At 49.5% G+C, this 24,313-nt stretch overlaps 1 protein-coding gene across 6 annotated transcripts in view; it reads right to left on the bottom strand.

Annotated features, from left to right (window-relative positions):
• The window catches only part of EFR3B (EFR3 homolog B), a 1,154,471-nt gene that overhangs the window by 108,835 nt on the left and 1,021,323 nt on the right, over window positions 1–24,313 (bottom strand). For all 6 annotated transcript variants that reach the window (XM_069605670.1, XM_069605672.1, XM_069605667.1 and 3 more), the window contains one exon: window positions 17,264–17,395. In XM_069605670.1, coding sequence (XP_069461771.1) covers window positions 17,264–17,395 — 132 coding nt within the window. The remainder of the gene's footprint in view (window positions 1–17,263; window positions 17,396–24,313) is intronic.

Raw genomic sequence — 24,313 nt, forward strand, 5'->3', positions numbered from 1 at the left:
ACGAAAGCCTTCAGCCTATTCACGTGAAACACTTTTGGAGCCTGTCCAGGCCTTCCAAGGTCCACTGAATAGTTAACCTCACCCAGGGACTCCACCACTGGGCAAGGGCCTGACCATTTGTCCTGTAAAGCTCGAGGCCTTATGAGATTCATGATCAGGACTTGCTGACCAAGTGTAAAGTTGATGAGGGAAGCTTTCTGGTCGTACCAATGTTTCACCAGCGCTTGCCCTGCCTTCAATTTATCACTAGCCAAGCCCATCAGAAGTACCATCCGTTTTCTGAGCCCTAGCACATAATCAACTACGTTGGTAGTAACAGGGGGAGTGGGCATCTCCCATCCCTCTTTGACGATGGCTAAGGGTCCCCGTACGGGATGACCGAACAGAAGTTCGAAGGGGCTGAAGCCAACACCCTCCTGTGGTACCTCTCGGTAGGCAAACAGTAAGCATGAAACAAGAAGATCCCATTTTCTTCTCTGAGGCTCCTCCAGAGCCCCAATCATGCTCTTTAACGTTCTGTTGAAACGCCCCCCCAGACCATTGGTCTGGGGGTGGTATGCAGAAGAGAACCTGTAGGTGACCCCACATTCTTTCCACATAGCCTGCCTATACTTCGACATAAAGTTGCTGCCATGATCCGACACAACTTCTTTAGGGAAGGAACAAGTTACTTACCTGTAACTGTTGTTCTCCAGCATGGGTCTGGCATGGATTCACATGCTCATGAATATTCCCCGTCGTCAGGCTGGGAATCCTCGGTAAAGAAAAAACCAGTATCAGTTTCGTTTCTGATCTGTCTTTCGTAGTAATAACCAATCACTGGTCTCTGCGTCATACTGACCACAGCCAATGACTGCCCTCTACCTAAGCACCGCCTCTGGCAGCCATCTTCAGATTTGGAAGCACGTGAAGTGGCAGTATGACCAAGTGAAGAGCCGCAGAGGGGTAGGCGGGAGGGTTCGCATGTGAATCCATGCCAGACCCATGCTGGAGAACAACAGTTACAGGTAAGTAACTTGTTCCTTCTCCAGCATGGGGTCTGGCATGGATTCACATGCTCATGAATAAAGAATACATAGCAGTACACACATGCACAACCACGGGAGGTGGCAAAGGCTCAACATTAAGCATAGCATCAAACTCAACATTAAGCATCTTACCTCCTCACCAGGCTCACCTCAGGCGAACAGGTTGCGCAGCACTGCTTGGCCGACCCTGGACTCCTCCCTGGAATCCCGATCGACGCAGTAGAACTTCGTGAAGGTGTGCGTCGACCTCCACGTAGCAGCCCTGCATATGTCCAGCAGGGGCACACCAGAAAGGAACGCCGTGGTAGCTGCGATCGCTCTGGTGGAATGGGCTCTCGGACGGCCGGGCAGAGGTCGGTTTGCCAACCGATGACAGTACATGATACAGCCGGAGAGCCATCTGGAAATGGAAGCCTTCGAGAGAGCCTTCCCCTGATTAACAGGTCCAAAGTTCACAAAGAGTTGTGACGTCTTCCGAAAACACTTCGTGCGGTCCACGTAGAACTTCAGCGCTCTAGCTACATCCAGCGAGTGCAAAGTCCTCTCAGCCGGCGACAAAGGCGACGGGAAGAATACAGGCAACACCAAGGGTTCGTTGAGATGGAATTCCGACGGTACCTTGGGCATGAAGGAGGGGTGCGTCCTGAGCACTACCCTCGTGTCGTGGAAAGTCAAGTACGGGGCCTTGCAGGAAAGGGCCTGGATCTCTCCCACTCGTCGTGCGGAGGTGATGGCCACAAGAAAAGCAGTTTTCCACGATAGAAACTTCAACGGAGCCGAGTGCAGAGGCTCGAACGGAGGTCCCATGAGCTTGGTCAGCACCACGTTGAGCTCCCACGCCGGGGCCGGAGCCTTCACCGGCGGGAACGATCTGAACAGTCCCTTCATGAACTCTTTCACCAGACGATGAGACCACAAGGACGTCCGCCCGGTGGTTCTGGTGTATCGGGAGATCGCAGCAAGATGAATCTTGATGGACGCGTGTGCCAGTCCAGCTTTGGCCAGCGTCAGCAGGTACGGCAGTACTTGGGGGGCCGTAATCCGTAGAGGGTTAATCTTCTGTGCGTGGCACCAGACAGAGAACCTCTTCCATTTGTGTCCGTAGCATTTAAGAGTCGAGGACGCCCTGGCCTTTGCAAGAACCTCTCTGCAGTCGGCCGGTATGTCGTATCCTCCAAACTCTAGCGCTGCAGGAGCCAGGCCTGCAAGTTCAGCGACTTCGGGTCGTGGTGGAGGATGGCGCCTCCTTCCCTGGAGAGTAGATCCGCGTCCGCCGGCAGCTTGATCGGCGGGGACGCTGACAAGTCCAGAAGGTCCGGGAACCATATCTGCCTCGGCCACGAGGGTGCGACGAGGATCATCCTGCACCGTGACCTCTTGAGCAGGTTGACTAGCCGGATTAGCAGAGGCAAGGGAGGGAACGCGTAGAGGAACAGGCCCTCCCAGGGGAACGAGAAAGCATCGCCCATGCTCCTCGTCTGGGGAAACCTGCTGGCGAACCTCCGGCACTTGGTGTTCGTCGCCGTCGCGAACAGGTCGATCTGGGGTGTGCCCCACCGTCGGAAGAGGCGATCCACCAGATCCTGCCGTAGTTCCCACTCGTGGCACGAGCGCAGCTCCCTGCTGAGTGAGTCGGCGATGGTGTTTTTTATCCCTGCCAGATGAAACGGCACCAGAAAAATCCTTTGGGCGACGGCCCAATGCCACAGGTCCTGCGCCTCCTTGGACAGCGCTGGGGACCTGGTTCCGCCCTGTTTCCTGATGTAAAACATGGTGGTGGTGTTGTCGGTGAAGATCCTCACCACCTTGCCCTTGAGGGACGGAAGGAAAGACCTGAGGGCCCAAAACACTGCACGGAGCTCCAGGACGTTGATATGCAGGGACTTCTCCGTCGGGAGCCAGAGTCACTTTGCGTGCAGATTTTTGGTGTGCGCTCCCCACCCTTCCAGGGAGGCATCCGTAGTCACAGTCTCCTGGTGGGCTGGGGTCTGGAAGTCCATGCCCGCCGTCAGATGCGCGCGGGTGCCCCACCACCGTATCGCTCGTCGGAAGTTCTCGTCGAGCTTGATCCTTTCCTCGAAGCTGCCCGTCGTCTGGATCCAGCGCGCATCCAGGAATTCTTGCAACGGGCGCATCCGGAGCCTGCACATGGGAATGAGGTAGATGCAGGAAGACATCATCCCGAGGAGGGACTTGATGGACCTCACTTTGGCCGCGTCGGCCACCAACATCCGTTGCACCTTGCCCAAGATGGTCCTGGTCCTCTCCTCCGACGGGGAGGCCAGAAGGGACACTGTGTCGAGCCTCGCTCCCAGAAACAGTGCGACTTGCGCGGGCACCAGGTGGGATTTGGCGTAGTTCACGAAGAATCCCAGGTCCGTGAGGAGTTGGACGGTCCTTGCCGTGTGAACCACGGCGAGTTCCCTCGTCTTGGCGCGGATGAGCCAGTCGTCCAGGTAGGGGTAGACGTGGATCCCCTCGCGGCGCAGCTGCGCCGCCACCGGTGCGAGGCACTTGGTGAATACCCTGGGTGCCGACCGTAGTCCGAAGGGAAGGGCTCTGAACTGGTAATGACGCCCTTGCACCACGAACCTGAGGAATTTTCGGTGCCCCTTTAGGATGGGAATGTGGAAGTAGGCATCCTCCAAATCCAACGACGATAGGAAATCCCCTTCCTCCAGCTGGCCCAGGACGTGCTGGAGGGTGACCATCCGGAACTTCTGCGCCTTGATGAACTTGTTCAGACGTCGGAGGTCTAGGATGGGGCGCCATCCTCCCGTCTTCTTCTTCACGAGGAAGTATCTCGAGTAAACTCCGGAGCCCCGAAGCCTCTTTGGGACGATTTCGATGGCGCCCTTCCTGAGCATCGCCTTTACCTCCAGGAGAAGTTGAGGGACGTGAAGTTCTTTCCTGGCCACGGGGGGGACACGCGGGCACCTTCTTTGAAACTCGAGCGCGTGGCCCCGGGCCAGGGCGTCCAGCACCCAACGGTCGGTGGAGATGGACTCCCACACGCTGACGAAGCCCGCCAGCCGGCCTCCCACCGGGGTGCTCCGGTGGGGGCCCGACCCCACAGCCGGTTCAATCCTGCTTGGACGCGGCCTTGCCGCCTTGACCTCCTGGGCGACGACGACGGGGTCCGCTAGACTTGCCTCGTCCTCTGTAGGCCTCTTGCGACGACGAGCGGGCCGCTTGACGGTAGGAAGCGAAACCGCCGCCGGAACCTCTGGAGGCGCCCTTGCCTCCGCTGCTCCGAAAGGGCGTCCGACGTTGCTGCAGAACTCCGAGGGCCCGGGCCGTCTCAGTATCCGCCTTGATGGCCTGAAGGGAATCGTCCACTGTCTTCCCAAACAGGTTGTTCCCGTCGAAGGGCATGTCCAGGACTCTGGTCTGGACGTCTTGCCGGAAGTCCGTAGCTTTGAGCCATCCACGACGTCGAAGGCAAACGCCGTTGCCCAGCTGGCGGAACCCAGTGTCGGCGATGTCCGTCGCCACGGTGATGGCGTGGTCCGAGGCCACCTCACCTTCCTGCAGGATCTCCAGGGCCTCCGCCCTCTTGTCGTCCGGCAGAAAATCCAGCAGGGGAGCTATCTTGTACCAGAGCTCCCTGTCGTAGCGAGCCACGATAGCCAAGGCGTTGGCCGCTTTAATCGTCGTCGCTGCCGACGAGATGACTCTACGTCCCATAGCATCCAATTTCTTTCCCTCGCCGTCCGGCGGGGAAGTCGATGTGGAGGCCGCACCCCCCCCCGCTTTCTTCCTGGCTGCCGCGGAGACGACGGAATCCGGGGTAGGCTGCGCCCGGAGGCACAGGGGGGCCGTGTCCGGGACCCGGTACTTTTTCTCGTACCGGTCTCTTCTAGCTGGCGTCGTGGAAGGGTTCTTGAGGAGGGAAAGGCCCTCATCCCAAATGTCGTCCAACAGAGGCACTGCGAGGACCGTCTTCCTCTTGGCCTCGCGCCGCTGATAAAGGAAGCCTTCCTTTTTCTTCTCCTCAGGGCAGAGTTGGAAAAGCTCGGAAGCCCTGGAGATCATGGAGTGGAAAGATCCGATCTCGTCGGGCGGAGAAGCCCTGGCGGGAGGCGACGACGGAATATCCTCGTCGTATGCCTCGTCGTCCGTACCCGTCGCTGCCGTGTCAGTTCCCGTATCATCCCCTCGGGTGGACGGGGGAGAGGGCTGGACGGGGCGCGACGGTTGAAAAGGAGGTGGTGGATGGATCCTTCTTTTCTTGGTAGGGGGAACACCAGAAGGTCCCGGTTCTGGATCCCCCGACGGGAAAGGTTCCTCCGTCGGTAACGGTAGTCTCGTCCTTATCTCGGAGCATAAGGACTGTATAGCCAACAAAATGGCCGCCGAGTTGTCTTGCGGCGCTGGCAGAGGGGAATCCGACGGGCGAGCAGGGGCCCCGTCGGTATCCTCGACGATGTCGTCGTCGTCGTCACCTGCGTCGGGGTCCATTCCGACGGGCTGGCCTTCTTCCACGCCTAGGCCGTGGCTTAAGACCTCGATCAGCTCCTCTTCTGAGGTTGAGGCCGAATCTACGACGACGCCCTGCCCCCCCTTCTTCTTCCCCACGGAGGGTTTCACGGGGGTCCTATCGATGGGCACAAAAGAAGACTCCCTCCGAGGAGGCAGGGAGATTCTGGGCCCCGCGGTCGCCACCACTGGCGCAGCCTCCACAGGCTGAGCCAGGGCCGCCGCGACCGTTTCGATAGAGGGCTTGGTCGGATGGATCAAGGCCTTCACCACCTTAGGTGCGCTCACCGCCTTATCCTTGAGGGAGGGGGCACTGCCACGCTCCTCCTCTGCCTTAGAGCTCGACCGGGGCCTCTCCAGGAGTTTCGCCGGGTGCTCGGCCTTCCTCTTACCCGACCCAGAGCGTTGGCTCGTGGCTGATGGTGCCGGGGAGGGTGCGCCCTGCCTGGCGCCCGTAGAGCCCGACCGTTCGGCGCTCCCGGTGCCAGCGGACTCGCGGTGCTTAGCCTTATGTTGGGCCCCCGTCGCCGGGGCGCCCTCAAAGGTCTTAGAAGACCGCTCGGGTTTCTTCTTCTTCTCGCCAGACGGGCTCTTACCCTCCAGCCAGTTGGCGAGACGTTGATGGCGGTCCTTCATGGTCCGTTCCGACATGTTGCCGCAAAACGCACAGTCCTTCTCCACGTGCGTCTTGTCCTCATGAAGGCAGTAAAGGCAGAAAGAGTGTTCGTCCTCCTTAAAGACGTTCTGCAGCTGGCATCCAGGGCAGACCCTGAACAGCTTTCCGGGCGTCGAGCTTCCCTTCTCCTGGGCCATCTCCGAGACCGGGCCTGAGAAGCTTCTGGAGTCCTCCGAAGTGTAGCTCGACGAAATCTTCACCCTTGAGGGGCGCAGACGAATCCGACACGGGTCCCCGTTGATCGGATGTAGGATCGGTGGAGCTTGAGGCTCTTTTGACCGAAAGAATCGAGTTTTTGTGAAAAAACGCGAAAAAATAGCACTAACGCTCGAGAGCAATAGCACGAGGATCCCAACACATGAACGTGCGGTAAAAATCTGAAGATGGCTGCCAGAGGCGGTGCTTAGGTAGAGGGCAGTCATTGGCTGTGGTCAGTATGACGCAGAGACCAGTGATTGGTTATTACTACGAAAGACAGATCAGAAACGAAACTGATACTGGTTTTTTCTTTACCGAGGATTCCCAGCCTGACGACGGGGAATATTCATGAGCATGTGAATCCATGCCAGACCCCATGCTGGAGAAGCCAACCCTAGTAATCATACCGAGTAAAGCTTCTGCAACTGGCTTGGCAGTTACAGTTGTAAATGGGACGGCCTCAGGATACCTGGTTGCATGGTCGACCAGCACCAGGATAAACCTATTGCCTGAGGATGTTTGCGGGTCAAGGGGACCAACCATGTCGATCCCTACCCTTTCAAATGGTACCCCCACAACTGGGAGCGGTACCAACGGAGCTTGGATTGTCGCGCCAACCTTTCCAGACAACTGGCAGGAGGCTCAACTCCTGTAGTGACTTTCTACTTGCACCCCCATCTTGGGCCAGTAGAAGTGCATGGATAACCTTTGCTTGGTCCTCTTCATACCAAGGTGACCAGCAAGGGGAACTTCATGCGCCAACTGCAGGAGGAAGGGCCTAACAGCAAGGGGAACCACCAACCTCCTATGGTCTCCTTCTGTAGACTCTGTGGGCTCACTATACAGGAGTCCACCTTCCCAGTAAATCCTATGCTTCCCAGGAGGTTCACCCTCAAGCTGGGAGCAGGCCTGTCTCCTTAGGCCTTCCAGAGATGGGCACTCACGTTGGCCTTTACTGAATTCGTCCCTATCAGGACCTCCTTCAACTAACAAGTCTTTTAGTTCAGGATGATCGTTGGGGTCGAATACTTCAGGCATCGCCACCTCCTCGTCAGGCCCGGGCGATTGACCAACTTCCTCCACCGCAGTGGTAGGCGAGCTCGGGGGAATATTCTCTTTCCCTCGTTTTGACTTGTAGACTCCTTTCGCCTTGGGTTTCCCCTTCGGCTGGGGCGGCGTATTGGACTTGGCCAATGCTGCCCGTGCTTGAGACCGTGTGTAGGGTCTTTCGGCAGTGTCTCCTACGAGCCCTAAAGCTCTGAGATCATTACCCAACAAGACCTTTCCCGGGACGTTTCTCTGAATGCTCACTGGAATCCTGACTGCTGTACCATTTAAAGTAAGATTTACAGGGATCACGGGAAACATACGGAGGGGGCCGTCAGCCAACTTAGTGGGCATCAGAGTAGCTCTGGCAACTTCCTCTGAGTCTACCAAGGTAGAATCCACTACAGTGCGACTGCACCCACTATCCCTAAGAGCTGGAGTATCCACTCCATTGATCAGCACACTGTCTTTAAAGTAGTGCTTGGTATTATCCGGAATCCTAGCATAAGCCTCTGCGACTTTAGGCTCCCAGGAACCCAGGGACACTAAAACTACCTCAGCCTCTATTCCGCTGGGAAATGAGTCTGAGGAGAAGGATGCTCCTGTAATCTCTTCTTCCTCGTAGGAGGAGAAGGCCAGATTAGCGGAGTGGACCCCCAAAGGTCTAACCTTACACCGGGGATCCCCCTTCACATGGTCAGTTGCTCCACAAGAAAAACAAGCCCCAGTGGGTCTGTTTACGTAGGGAGGCTTATTGTAACCAGAGTTCTGTTTCGGAGGCGAACCTCCACTACCCTGTGAGTTCTCTTGTGTCGTACCCTTGTTTTTCTTTTTGTGGCCCTTATGGGAAGAAGATTTAGCAGATTCCCCACCCTCCATATCTTTGGACTTTTTCCCTTCCTCCTGCTTACCAGGATGAGTTTTGTCCTTATGGGACACTCGATGTGACACCCATAAGTCTGCTGCAATGGCCAGCTTCTTAGGATCTATCTCCTTCGAATCGGCCAAATGCTGCTTAAGCTCCGGGGAAGAAGAAGCAAAAATATGTTCCAGCATGACAAGATTTATCATGCCTTCGAAGGTAGAAACCTTATAACCTTCGACCCAGCCAGTTAAGTTTTTCAAAGATTCAGCCACATAAGATACCCAAGTACCACCTTCCTTTTTCTTATACTCTCGAAAACGCTTTAAATATTGGGCCGGAGTCTTCCCAAACTTTAAAATGAGAGTTTGCTTTAACATTGCGAAATCAGCTCGCTCAGCCTTTGACATTTCCATAATGGCACTACAGCCAGAATGGGGCAGTCTACTGAGCAACCACGCAATCTTATCAGCATTGTCAACTTCTTGAACCTCGCATGCATACTCAAACGCATTCAGCCAGTCCATAATGTCATTCCTTTCTTCATACACACTGAGCAGATCTTTTGGAAACCGTGGATGAGAGGAAGCCCCAGACCCATGTCCAGGACCCTTGGACCCATTTGCAACCTGAAGCTTGGCCAGTTCCAACTGGTGATCCCTGTCTTTTTGTTTTTCTGCCTGTTCGATTTTTAGTTTGGCTATGCTGAATTCAAGCTCCTGCTGCCTAAACCGCAGCTCTTGCTTCTTGAATTCAAGCATAGCCTCCCCATCAACACTGGCAGAGGAAACATTAGACATCACATCCTCCCTGTCCTCGTGGTCGCGATGGATCAGTGCAGCGGCAGAACCGTCGGTTCTACCAGTGAGAGCAGCCCCACCACCTTCTGCACTGTCCTCAGAAGTAATAGCGTCAAGCTGCACTTCTTGCCACGCCACGATTCTTTGGATCATTTCCAATTTCGTGCCTTGAGAGGAAACACCTCTCTCCGCACACATCTTCTTCAATGTTTCTGATTTGGAAGCATTTAAAGTTAACAAGGTATTTGCTTCCATACTGTTTGATAGGACTATGGCCTTTTTAAAGTTATATTACAACAATTCACTACGTGTACTGTTTGGAATAACCTGAAATGCCCTAGTTCGAGCGCAACACTGGATACCTTCAGTCGTATCCCACCGCTGTACACCAATTTGTTAAGACGGATTTCTGAACTCTGTCCTGGTGGCGCAGAAGTTCAGAAGGCCAACCTAATTACTTGGAACAGGGTAACCTCTGGACAAGCCAGACCAATCAAGGTAGCGATCGCGGCGGTCAAGACTAGGTCTCAAGAGGGGTGAGGGTGACTGAAAGCCCGCAATGAGCACACAAAGCAAGAGCGCTTACAAACTACTCCAAACAGTTGTTATATCAAAAATAGATACACATTTATTTTAAGGCCTTTAAAACAATGACCGTAGCGAGAAAATCACAATATCACCATATTAAACCAACACATACCATATCAACACAATATATATACAAATACACAGTCGCAAGCGTTTAAAGCACGAAATATGTAGTCCACCTGAAAGGAAAGGAAAACAGGCAGTGCGATAACGCTTTAGACTCAGTTCGCCTTCAGAGGCACCTAACTAGATGGAAGTCCGAGCCCTGCGAAGAGTGGAGCCTTGTGCTCAAAGTACCTGCCACGCCGGTGCCAACGGGCAAAAGGGGAAGCTCTTCGGAGGAAGTCAGGCAGTTCGGGTTAGTGCACAGCAGAAGGAGAACAGGTTCCGCAACTCAAGCGCAGCCTCCACAGCGGGCAGAAGCAGAGCGCGAGTACGGCCAAAAGGGTGCTGTTTTTACACAGCAGGGAAAAGCAATGGGATACTGCAGGAGGGCGACCAGATCCTAGCTAAACTACTCACCGGTCCCCGAAGCAAGCAGACCCAGGCTTCTCCACGTTAGTTTCAGTAGCTGGCAGGTTCAGAAGAGCAGGGAACGCCTCGTAGTCGTGTAGAGCAAAAAGACGTCCCAATCGACGAAACCAGCACAGTTTGTTGCCGCAGCAGGACAACGGAGCGGCCGTGTGTATTCAAGCCAAATGTACACTCCTCCCTTCAGACCTGGGGACGCCAAGCGTACGAAGCGTGGGAGAGTGACAAGGACTCGAAATACAACACAACCTGGCGGCGGTTACAGAGCAGGACTCCCTTGTAAGCTGGTCAGTCAACTGGATGGCCCAGAGACACTTCCGAAGGCTTACTTGGCAGGAGTTGATGAAGTCGCCGGGAATAGCTGTTCCTGCTATTCCAAAGGTCGAAGCACCAGTACAGGCTTTCTGGTTCGATCCAAGGAGGAAAGGGTTTCACAGGACGACAGCAGTGCAAAGGAGGATTCCTTCAGCGGGTCACCAGCGATTCCTCGGTCCAGCCTCTTGGTTGCAGGATACTTGGCTCCTGTATTCCTTCGTTCGTGAGAACTCAGGAGATCGACCTGGTAGTGGTGTTTCCAGCCCCCTCTTATCCACGGTTCCCTTCGCGCCAAAACGGAGGGGAGCCAATGGGAGATCCGCTCATCAACACACACACCATACGCGGACCAATCACGGACCACGGTGGTCCCAGGCATTCACACCACCCTAGACTCTCTGGCACCCAGGATGTGTATTGGGACCAGACATCCCAGCCCACACACTGGGGGCACACAAACGACATGTAGAAGCCCGCGAAAGCAACCACGTTTCGCGGGAAAGTACATGCCCAAATAAGGAAGGCCCCGGGTCGCTCGACCTGGGGAAGGTGACGGGAGCAAGACGGTCAGTGGACAAGACAAAGGAGCCTCGTGGTCTGGCCATTTTGGGAGCCAGGCCACCATTTTGGGTTCAGTGCGAAAAACGTGCTCAGAACGCCAAAAGGAGCTCAAAATAAACAAAACGATCGCTGCCACCATTCGAGTCCCTGAATGACTTGCACCGATCAAATACCATCCTAAAAGAGTATCTAGGGCCTGTAGAAGGCTAGAGACCCAAGAGAGCTGTAACTTAGCTTACAGTGCCCTCTTGTGTCATGTTGCACTAAAGCCGCAACACGATAAAAGAAACTACGGGAAACAGCGTTCCCCAGTACTGACTGTCTTAAGGGCATGTCAGTTTCCCCGTAAGAAAAGAGCGAAAGCCCAGAGGAGTGCGGCAGAAGGCTGCACTTCTCTGGCAAAGTCAAGAACAAGGTGAGAAACAACAGCAAAAAGTTTAGGGGTTGCCACATGGAAGGAAAATTCCCTACAATTACGAAATCTTTCCTAACATACGTTTTCAACCAATGCTTGCAATCACCTCATGAAACCGTGGAGGAATTTATCACACACCTCAGACAGAAGCTGGTACACTGCCAATTCTCACTATTCTCGGATGGTGAAGCCATCCAGCTACATGTCATTGAGGGCTGCATCCCACCAACATTTTGGAAGCAGCTATTAAAAAAACCTCTGGCGATTGACGAAGTAAACGAACTAGCGAGAGTCCATGAGAGAGTAGAAATACAGGCCAGTGCCATGGTGACACCCAAAAGGAAAACCGAGAAAGATGATACAACGCCCAGGGACACTAACAGGCGAACCACGCAAAACCCCACTGGATGGTAGAACATACCAAGAGAGAATTATCCACCACCAAGAACAAGACCCCGTCTCCTGAGATCGTGTTTTGGTAAGTAGTTTCCAAATGTGTAATCTTGTTAGGGTTGAACATCCTGCAACTATTCCGATCTATGCCAAGTTTCGGTCTGTTGGTCTGGGCCTTGTCTGTAGGTAGCCTTTACATTATTCCCTGTTGGGATTGTCTTCGTTACTCCGAGTGTCCGTGTGTTTCTCGTAAACTGTTCAACCGTAACAAGATTACACAATTGTGAACAGCCTACCAAAATTGTAAAGAACCACAGAAATACGTTCAATCAGAAACCTCACTAACACAAGACCGAGGAACACGTTTTCGTGAATTTTGATTGCAAATTTCCATACCATGTATATATTGCATTATACTTATGATAAATACACAATGTGCTAAACCAATGTACTAGTGCCTTGAAAAAGCCCAAGGATGGGCGAAGCAAACACACGTGCCTCCTAGGAGAGTTATGTTGGCACAAACTGTTATGAATCACGTATATGATTACACTGAAAACATTTAACTAAAACCAAAAAGCTTTTATCAATAACTAGTGTCCATTTGTAAATTATTGATGATAAGCTATATGTAAGAAAATTGCATACTCTTAATGCGCTTGGGCTAAACATAGAAACTCAACCCCCCCTTTTGGTGAACACCGGTCCCTATGCAGCCATGCAGCGACTGACCTCCATATCGCCAGGACTAGTCCGAAATCCAATTCAACCAATAAAAACCAAGCATTTCAAAAAAGGGTTAGAGCGCACCGACTGATATTATTCACCAATTTCAAAGAAAATTGTGTAGAATGCTGAGGCAGTAGAGAAACACGCCTCATAGTACCACAGGGTTAAGTCCTTGGCGAACTGATGACAGCATACAAGGCAAGGACGAGGATCCCCAGAGCGGCGGCAGAACAAAAAGAAGGGGAAACAGACAACTGACGTGGACCTCAAGGAGAGGGACACAAAGAAAAGAGAGGAAGCAAGAAAGTGGGCTGACTGGAAACGGGGAGCAGCGATGAAGGGTTTCAATGAAGGGGAGGAAGACCTGGTCAAACAGAGTGTGAAGAAAAAGACAAGACACCCGATATCACACCACGCCTTTGAGAGTGACCGAGGTCAGTGGGACCATGATAACTGCACACAATGAGGAACAAAAGATAACCCAGAATGCCTAATTCTTCAGATACCTGGTCCCTGAGTCAGAACAGGAAGAACCAGTGTAGCAGAGTAACGAGAGAGTGAGGGATGTGGACGAAGAAACAGGAGTTACAGCTAAAGAGGAAGAACGAGATGTCAGAGTGGGCAACGAAGGGCGCCCACAGTGAGTGATTATAAGACCTGCTAGACTGATCGAAGAGATATGAGAAGGACACAAGGAGATATGTGAGGGGAGGTTTTAGAGGCCACAAGGGGTGAACGAAAAGCCCGGGCCATGAGGGAAAAGGGAGGAAGAGGAGGCGCGTGTGTGGGAGAAAGTTAATTAGTAATAAAGATGAAGTGTTCCAGCACAGACCTGTCTCTGCGCCCTCTTTGATCCGGGCCCAACATAAGGCTATGCAAGATCCCGTACAGACAGGGCCCTGCTGGCTATATTCCCCAACTGGAATATGGCCAGTGGAAAAAGCCACTTCCATTGTTGAAGATAAGGAGCCAAGAGTGTTCTCGATTGGCTCCAGACCGAAGTCCAGCACCTGGCCCTGCGCTGCCGAAACATGCATAACCTACTTGTCGTTGGGCCTGTTTTTTTGTTGGTCCACCCACCAATCTGTGGGGGGATCTGAATGTGGAAGCTTGTCTACACATTCAGAGTGTCACAAGTTTGATCCTAAGGCACTTTGTGGTTTTGCTGTTTCGCTGATGCCTCTGTGAGGGGCAGAGTGGTTAAGTGACTGCCTGAGACATTGTACACCGCCAGATATACTACATACGGTGTAAATCCTCAACTGGGTGGTCTCGGGAAGAACCAGGGTTGAGTGGTGAGCCTCCGAGGAGACCTTTGAGTCCAATCGAGCACAGATAGTTGTTTTGCCTTGCTTAGGGTTTAGTGCTCTCCTCCTGGGCCATTGATTCTGGATACCGGTGACTGGAGCACCTTGGTTGCGTTGTGGCTCAGTGCTCGCGTATGGAAGGCTCAGGGTACCGGTGACCGGAGATCTTGATTATGGTGAGGTTCATGCCATCCCGGAACCATGGCACATAGAGGCACCAGAGGCACAAACCAGTCCCGGGGAGACCTGGGATTGGGATCTGCTGTTTTGTCCCTTGAGGGAGGGCATAGGGTCTTCTGGACTACTTTGGGTCAGTTGTGTCTTTTTCAGTACATTCCCCCTGTTTCAGGTGCCTGGGTGAATGAAGTTTCACTTACCTTCAGTTTTGTTTTCTTCTGGACAGAACTGATGGTTATGTGCGCTGGAACGGTCTTGACGACTTCCTTCCCAGCGCACATGCCTCAAACGTTACGCGTGTGATAAAGAGTCAGACATGTTGCACAGATGCTATGTGAAGGGGACCCCTACATACAGTTTGTACGGGTCGGCAGAGGAAAGCTTCGTGTACAAACGTGCACCGTTTAACCCTGTTGGGCATCAGCGTGGAGAACGAAAGAAAAGGGACAAGGGAGCGCCAGTCGCTTAGCTGCTTGGCACAGGTCCCGCCCGTCCAATGTGGAGGAAGGGACTTACAGCAGGGCGTGGCATCTGCGTGAGGGAGGTACTGAGTGGAGCCTGTTCTGTAGGAGTGCCCGCATGAGGGAAGTTCTATAGAAACAATTTGCTGTTGCGTGGCAACACGCTCTGGTCCCGCCCCTTTCTAGGGCATTTCTCATAAGTATGCAGGAAAGGGAAAGTGACGTGAGACTACCCATGTCAGCTAGGGGGGCAGTCAATAATAAGAGCATCAAACACGAAGCTTCAAATGTGCACGTCCACTAAAGAATGTACTACTAGAACATCTGCACTGTAACATGTTTGAAACCTAATGTTTTAAATATGTAACTTGTGCAGATGTCATTTGGGACATTTAAAACATGTATTAGTATCATTGGCGCCATTCGACAAAACCGGGCTACAAATTACGGGGAGCTGGCAATTAGTTAACTCTTGCTTGTAGACATACAGCAAGATTTAACCAGGAGCTACTTTTGACCACTCATGTCAGCTCATGCCATAAACACATACCTATGTGACATTACGTGTCTTCTAGGTATGTCCTAAATAGACAATGTTAAAGTACAATGGGTCAAACTTCTAATTTGCATTTCATGTGGAAGTTAGATGTGCAGCATGTGATGCACAGGCTAATTGCTCTCCACGCGTGGCACCTGCCCACTGGGCGATGCAGATTTCCGGTGCTGGGCATCACAACTCTATTTTGATCCCTGCCATAATGTTAAGTATATCAAAACAATTACCAAACTTGCCATTACACTTTTGCCCTCAAGCAGGCTTTAATTGGAGAAACACAGTTAATTAAAGTAGGATGAGACTTAGTGGAGGGGAGTTGGTGGTAGGTTTCGCCAATTCGTTTCACACTGATATGATATTAAGATCATGCAGAAATCACGGCTGCAGCGATTTTTTGAGAAGTTGAGCTATAATGAGATTTTGGGTGGGGCGATTAGGACACTAGGGAACAGATCCTCCAAATAAAGCACATCTTAATCAAATGCCTGTGGCACCTTGTGCCATTGTGCATCTCATTTGAGGTGGCCAATTCACAAGCAAAACACCAGAAAAGGCCCAGCGTGCAAGAGTGTGTAAATTGCTGTGCAAAACAGGTGCAAATTAGTGAGCATTTAATGGCACATCTGATGATGCACACTGTTTTATATGCAAATGCTGACGTGGGCATCAATTTGCACCAAAAACACGTGCATCTCACCAGCCACTCCAAAACAGTGTGCGTCCATCCTAAACGCAAAGTAGTTCAGGCAGTTTGTTTGGTGTTCATTCTCTTTGTCTAGGTCTGAGAATAAATCAGTAATGTGTATTGTTTAACTTCAGCTGCGTGGTGAGTTGCCTTTGTAAAGTGGATCACTTTCCCAGGGGTAGTGGTATACCATTTACATTTCTCAGGTGGTAGTTTTGCCATGTCATTCAGGAATGCCATAGAGTGATGTCTATGACTGTGTTGTTGTAGAGCAGGATTACACATTTAAATCAAATAATTGTGTTCGTGTGATTGCTAGACAGCCACATGAAAAGTGCTCTGCTTCCTAAAGTCTTCGTATTGTTCTGACCATACTTATTGCAAGATGCTGAACCTCTGAAAAGAGGCTGGGGTGTGCTTTGGCATCATGTACAACCAGAATACCACTGAGGAGCACTATAGGGCCTCTGGTGTGCGGCGCTATATAAATAATAGAAATAGAAATAGGACACTTGCATTTCATGGACATCCAAGTGGCAACAATATAGTGATGTACTATCCTGCCTCAAACTTTTGTGCTATAGCAAAGTACTGACAGATGCAGCTGTCGAGTGTAGCTCCAAAATAGTTAGTATTCAGGACACGGATTTGTTCAAATCCAGACTAAAACCCTACCTCCTCATACTAGAGTTACACTCTTTACCTACCTCTCAACTGCCTGCTAGTTAACAATGTTCCCTCGCCTCTAACCTGCCTCTGCCCCTCACTTCATCCGCCTGCATTCTAGCACTTCACCCATCATGGTCACATCCCAAGCACAGCTGGCCGTACCGCCAACCTGAACTTGACAATGTCCAATGTTAGTTGCCCTTAATCTATGCAGGTCCACTTGCGTATTGTCCCCAGTGACTGTCGCATTTACTCCCTTGTACAACCTGGTCAGAATGTTCCTTAAACTCACCCCATTGTAAGAAGCTCACTGCTTCCCATTAAATCTGATTTATAATCTGTTGTTCGTTCTATTATGATCAAAAGAGCATTGTTCCTCCTGCATGTAAATAAATAAATAGATAGATAAATGAATAAAATGTTTGCGCAATCGCACATGATCTGTACATGTAAAAAATGCCAGTGTTCTTGGGGAAGCCTTCCATGCTTTCCACCCACTTGTGCATCTTCTGGACACATTCTGCACTACTTTTATATAATGGAGCCTCCCTGAGAGGCGAACGTCCTTAAATGTGGAACACCAATTTCTGGAACATTTGTGGCACCTCTTAGATTTGCTCACTTTTCTATTTCGGAGAATCTGGCCCTAGGAGTCTAGCTCTTGGTATACAAGAGCACAGTTGGATGGGCTGCCAGATGCTGCAAAAGGAACGCATGTGGGTTATGTATTTGGCATTCAAGGCTTCCATGGTAGACGGATTGGCAAGAGCGGCAAGAGATACTAACCTCGTGAATGTGCTGGCAGAAGGCGGGCACGGTGGTGAGCTGGCTGATCACGTTCAGGTAGGCGGCACAGATGGCGTACAGGGCACAGCGGTTATACACAGGGAGGTTGTCTTCATTGGTCAGGGCGAGTTCCTTTGAAAAACAACATGACAACAAAATAAATGTGTGTTAAATGCAGAAAACCGCTAAGCTTCAAATGCAGCATGGATGACGAGGTGGCAGCCCTCTCCCACCTCTTATTAGCATTCATAAAGACTTTCCCCAAAGCCCATCTAATCGGAAAGCGATGGTCGATTCTGTGTCATGCTCTTGATATGATCTGGGACGGACTGCCCATTCTGCATGTTCTATGTCTGCCTGTGGCACGCTGACCGGACTTCTCAATGTGCTGGCTTGTATATGACTTCCTTTTTTTCCTTTTGCTAATTCTTTTTTAATTTTTGGTATGTTCTCCTATATTTGTTTATTGTTGGTCTTGTTTGTGTTCGCGCCCTGATGCCTTAGGGCTCGCTTTGGCGCTTTGTAAATAACACAATTAATTAATAAATAAAATAAATGTCAGTCTTCCGAACATACATTCCATTATGGGTTCCGCATATCCTAGGGTCTGATCTAGAACCTCTAGAACATCATCGCGAATCACTGTGCAAGTAGGATGACTTCCCTTTCCAGAGTTCAAAGCAAAATGCCTGGTCGCATGGGAGGTGCATAACTTAGGAGAAAAACCAGAAAAGCGCCTCGGGGCCAGTTCCAGGTTAAGCAAGAGAACATCCCAAGTGAGACGCGCATGGGAGGTTCTCCACCCAAACATCTTCTCTGATTTTACAGTGCAATACTTCCTGCTATTGCATGGCATCATGCTAGCCTGGCGCGCGCCCTCCTGCCTCCCATTCCCTTGATACTGCAGTGCACCGAGGCAGGGATTACTTTTAGCATTTTGGTTAGAATTTGCTATGGGCGATGCCCTGCGGATTCTCAATGCACACTAACCAAAATCTGAAAACAAACCGTGCAGATAGTTTTCTGTTTAAATATTTTATTGGGGTAAAGAGAACGATATATAGAGGAATACATTATAGAAGTAGGTTCATTGGGACGGTTTCCTTATCTGTGTGAGTGGAAGTCAATTATGGCAAAGTTGTCTCGGGAAGATAGCTCAAGGGCAACGCGCTTGCCTTGGAAGCAAGATGACACGGAGCAACGCAGGTTCGATCCCCGGGTCCGCGCTTAGAAACCTGTGGGTATTAAGCGCGTTATAAATAACCTATCATATCAAAGCAGGGTCACAGAGAACACTTCACGCGATGATCAAAGCGTGGAAGTTACAACAGGGAGCTACAGGCAACAAAAGAAATCACCAGTCACAAAAAAAAAATGGATTTTTTACTTTGTTGCAATAAAAAAAAAAAGATTTGTCCAGCGTTTTAATCATATGTAGCAAAATCAGTAGAATGAAGAGGCCTCGACTTTTTTTAAAAATATTTTGGCACAACCACCTGCACAGAAATAGATGTTCTTAACATGATTCTCAAGGCTGATTGAAACCATGGTACGGTGTAAACCGAACGTCTGGCCTTTAATAAGGCAGGGAACGCTGCCACCTATTGGATAAAATACATATTGCATCGGCTCCAAACTCAGCACTGACCTATTTAAGCCATTGTGAATTAACCAGCCAGAAATACGGTTACAAATGGCTAGAGGATTATGGTATGCGAAATTAACTGACCATGCAAGCTAAAATGGCCCTTTCTTTAAATTTAACCACTTTTGGCTTCCCAACTGAATGGAAACACGTTTGGCACGTGGCATAAATTGCTACAGGCAACATGTTGTGAAAACATTTTTTGAAAACAGAAGGTTGACCAACCGGGAGGACCAACTAGGTCTCTAGTGGGCAACACCAACTCTCACATTTGTAACATGTTCAGATCAGCCAGAAACCTAGTTTAACTGGCCATTACAGTTCCCAGAGTCACAGGTAGATACATTTTATATCCCCAAAACCACCTAGAAATTGCATGAAAACTGGTATACAAATTAACTCCATCCACAGTATGGTTGCTGCGCAAAATGCCTAAAATGAAAATAGTCTTTTAAATGAATTGTGAGTGTTCCTATTCAACAAATGGGAGGGCTGCTTCATCCAGCACCGCCATCTGTCTCTCTGAGCCAGCCTGTGACCAGAGGTTTTTATGAGTCTCTTTAAGTCATGCTCCAGCCAAGGATGGCTTTCTTTCGAAGTCCCTGCTTTCCCAGTCAGCATGTCTGGAGGATACGGACTTATGACGCCTTCAGCAGCACCAAATGTTATTGCGGGTTTATTAGATATGAGATGTGACATCTACACCGAAGTGGGGCTTTCCTTTGTGAAGTTTTGCCCTCAGCCGGAACAGGTTTTTCCTGAAGACTAAGTGTCTCTTCAAATGTCACTGGAGTTTTTGTGGGTGAAACATAATATACATTGCTTTGGGCAACCCACACATCATGATTTGCTTTCCTGTCATTTTTCTGTGAGCAGTGATATTTTTTTCCCATTTTGGCCTTTTAAAGCTGTTTTTATTTGCAAACACATGTGCGGGCCGTTTTTGCTTTCAATGTTGAAAAATCCTGTTTTTCATGTTACAGGATTCTTTGATGCCTCCTTCTTTTGTAAATCAAACTGCTGCATGTCCATTGATAATGACAGGTGGGCCCCTTTCCACATGGCTCTTTAACTTTACGTGAAACAAAAGCAAAAGCCAGGCCGTTTTTGTTGCAGTGTTTAAATGCCTGCCCTTCAGGTGAAAGGGGCTTCTGTTTAGGGGCTTTAAAAGCACCCCACACCGCATGCTCTCCAACCTACCCAGATCTTACCCCGTTTAACCTCCATGCTCAACCGCTCCCTTTTCAAGTTTCTTCTCTTTAGTCTCAAAGCTATCAATGGTCTTGCTCCTCAGTACCCGCCAGATTGTAATCTCAGTTTACTCATCGTTTTCCCTCAGAGCCTCCTCTGCAATCCACCTCACCGTCCCATACCCGCCCTGTGCCTCCTCTGGCTTCCGCTCGTCCCCCATATTCGTCCTGCTCCACTATAACCCATAACAATCAAAGCCAGCCTAGCGGTGGATCTCTTCAAAGCTTGGCTTAAACTTCAGTTAACTTGCTAAAGAAGCAGCTCTCCCTGCCCTTTCCCCCATCCTCCCTACCTGAATACACAACTGCTAACAGGGGGTGCAGGGTGGAGGGGTGCTCTGTTTAAACTTAGAATGAGACCAGCAGCAAGAAAGCAACCCCCAGACACTGGGCTCACACTTGGCTTGGTACTCATTTCGGCTTTCCCAATACCCACCCCCAAATTAAAGTGCAACAACGAACAGTGCATACTGATTGGGAATTGACGATGCAGGACAGAGGACCAGTTTGAGCAAGAATTGTAGAGGAGGTGGGGTTGACAGGGGAAGCTAGGCTCTGGGCACTTTTAGTGGTCAAGTGGCAGTATGTTAGTACATCCTAAAAAGCGACGAAATTTAAAGTGGTGAAACGTGCATGTACCACACAGTCAAGGGGGTTAAATAGTTTCACTTGAATTTGTATGGATCTGTGATTGTTTCAAATAAAACTTGAAAAATGTACTTATACCACATAAGCCAAAAAGAAAGAAATGTATCCTCATTTTATTTGTAAGAAGGCCTTGGCACAATGCCTAAGTGTTTTCTCACTAGTGCCCTGGGTGGACTCTGAAACCCTAGGGCATACTGTGGCCAAACTTTAAAATATTTTTAAAACTGCGAGAAGGGTAAATATAAAATGTTGGCAATGTGATCTTCCTTACCACTTAAATATTGTAGGAGGGGATGATTTACTATTCTGGTCGCAGAAAAGATGGAGAACGTTTTTGATGTTGGAGGCATGAGGGTGGAGCTACATTGACTTTTGAGAGAGCACAGAGGTAGAGAGTGAAGGGGCATTTTAGAGGAGCATAGGGTATAGTGTCTAGGGGCATTTGAGAGAAGCATAGGGTATAGGGTCTTGGGGCATTTGAGAGAAGCATAGGGTATAGTGTCTAGGGGCATTTGAGAGAAGCATAGGGTATAGGGTCTAGGGGCATTTGAGAGAAGCATAGGGTATAGTGTCTAGGGGCATTTGAGAGAAGCATAGCGTATAGTCAATAGGGGCATTTGAGAGAAGCATAGGGTATAGTGTCTAGGGGCATTTCAGAGAAGCATAGGGTATAGTGTCTAGGGGCATTTGAGAGAAGCATAGCGTATAGTGTCTAGGGGCATTTGAGAGAAGCATAGCGTATAGTGTCTAGGGGCATTTGAGAGAAGCATAGGGTATAGTGTCTAGGGGCATTTGAGAGAAGCATAGGGTATAGTGTCTAGGGGCATTTGAGAGAAGCATAGCGTATAGTGTCTAGGGGCATTTGAGAGAAGCATAGTGTCTAGGGGCATTTGAGAGAAGCATAGGGTATAGGGTCTAGGGGCATTTGAGAGAAGCATAGGGTATAGTGTCTAGGGGCACGAGAGAACACCAAGGAATGACACGAAGGGACATGTGAAAGAACACGAAGGCAAAGTGGGAAAGGACGTGAAATACCTTCTAAGTGAGAGGTTTAGGTCTTCCGCCCATTGTGCATCAGAGCAGCAGCGAGCCCATCACATGAAGGGCCCCCAGATTCCTCCTCTGCATCAAAACTAAACATGGATTATTGACAAAGGTGCCTTTTACACTCCAAGACCTGCTGCTGTTTGCTATCGTGTGTACAGTGCTCATCTGCCACTGCATGGCCTCATAGCGCTGTGGGCTGTCTGTGTGTACAGCGTTGCACCGTTCTCCGACAATCCACAAGAAATGACAACGCGTTCGTAAATTACACAACGGTACACAATTCATACTATAACCAACATCACATAACATCACTTAGCACTGCATACTGTGAAAGATCATGGCATACAATTGCAAGACGTAGCATACCAAAATGAAGTGCAGTAAAACAGCGTAGCATAGAACAGCATGGGAAACTCATATCACAGCATAACAAGACCTAGCCTGTGTGGCGAGGGCATATATTTATTTTATTTATATAGCGCACCAGGCCCAGGGGCATATATTGCCTAAAATAAAGGAAAACTAAGCATAACATCTGTGGCACCATAGAGTGCAATAAGAGGACAATATGAACCCAAGCAATCCTTTTTTTTTTCTAAAAGTTAGGAAATACATTTGAAATGGGTAAATCGAGGCCACACTGCCCAGGAGTGCATGCGTTATACAAGTGTGGATGTACCAGGCCCGGCTCCAGAATGTATCATCTAGGTGGGCCAGAGGTGTTATTGGGGGGGCCCAATTTTCAGTTGGTGTGAGAGTAGCCTAACCCACCCCGGAGCTACATTATATAGCCTTCCAAGCCTCTGGCACAAACAATACACGGGTTAGATTCTGTTTCCATACATGCACTATGGACAGTTATCCAAACTGCATGAGCTAATGAGGATCAGTACTTTATAAACAGCCGCAGCCATGACATCCTCTGGCCGGGCAGTCTTCCATACTTGTTTGGTCAGAAACCCTCTAGTAAGTACGTACGACAGAAAGCACTAAAACACGGCCCATACTCACCATCTTGCCCTAGTCCCTGGCATGCAGGGCAAGCTGTTAAACCCGCCCAAGTACAAAGGATACATTCTGATTAGGTAGGAATCATTATGAGATATATGCTTAGAGTGAAGAGGAACAAAGTCATCATTCTTGCCTTGACACATTTTCAGGCAGGGCAGGCTGCCTGACACCCAAGTATAGAAGAGACATTCTGAAAGTCCCATTCTTGGCATCTTCAATTAGGGCAGGCATCAAGCATTGTTATTAGGTTGGCACTCTGCATGAGTAAAAATGAAGAGCTCTACAAAGTCCATACCTGCACATCTTACCCATTTTATTTTTAGTTTGGGCTATGATGTGACACCTTTAATCTGAAACTATTGTATTTGAGTACAGCAAAGTGGGAGTTGGCAAGTGAGAAAGGACACACCCACTACCTGCCCCTAACCACCCAAAACACATCCCCCGTAGATCTCTTTGAGCACACTCTATCAATATGAAATTTCACACTTTTGTCTGCCTGAGTTATTTCTAAGCAGTCTGCTGAGAGTGTATTGCAGAAGTAAATGGCTAATGGTGTAATAAACATGTCTTGACCAAGTGCGCTATTGGCCACTTGATTATTATCTGTTCCTTGCACTGAAGTCCTGTTAAAAACAAGCATTGACAAAGCCAGGTGGCTTTTGTATAGGTATTACATAGGAATTTGCCAAGCACTGCTATCAAATGTCTAGGTAATCACATAATTTTCCCGGCACTGTTGCAAACCTATGGCCAGGTAGTACCACCATAGTAGCAGTGCCTAGCAAATGCCTACCACATACCTAACCAAAAGCTCAAACCGTTGGTTTTGTCCTTGCCTTTTTATTTAAGCAGCCCATCTGTGTTTTTTCCATTTTTTTTCATTTGTAGAATTCAAACTGCATAAATATTAATGATTAATTAGGTTAGACTTAAGGTGTACTCCCCAAAAACAAAAACACTTTGAACAAAAAACAATAGAGGAAAAAATTAGCAAGACATGAATTTTATTCTCAAAAAAGCTGTATTCTCGACAAATGAGAATAGTCCTTTGGCAACTGATTTAAAGGGGTAACTTTCTCTTTATCTTTGAAAACTCCCTTACAAAGTCATCCATGCAAAGATTTTCCGTCAGTTCTTTCTCCTATGCTAATGCTAATATGGTCAGATTTTCTTTGCGATCATGAAGCATTGAGCGCCAAAAGGCTGTGACTACACGGGACATAGTAGACAATTAGTTCTCACAGGACGCAGGTGAAATGCCTATGACCAGTGCAGAGACATATTTTCATGCAGTCCTGGAAAAGCATCTGCATAACTGTTTAGCACTTCACAAATTGTGGCAATATTTGAACCTGCTGTGATTTCTTTTGTTGCAGCAATGGTTTTGCCAGTGCACGGCTATCTCCCAAACAGCTGAGCTCTCTCGTGTAAACCCTGTCTCGAGTC

Source organism: Ambystoma mexicanum, chromosome 4p (genome assembly GCF_040938575.1).
Source record: "Ambystoma mexicanum isolate Mex_15411 chromosome 4p, UKY_AmexF1_1, whole genome shotgun sequence".
Classification (NCBI taxonomy): Eukaryota; Metazoa; Chordata; class Amphibia; order Caudata; family Ambystomatidae; genus Ambystoma; species Ambystoma mexicanum.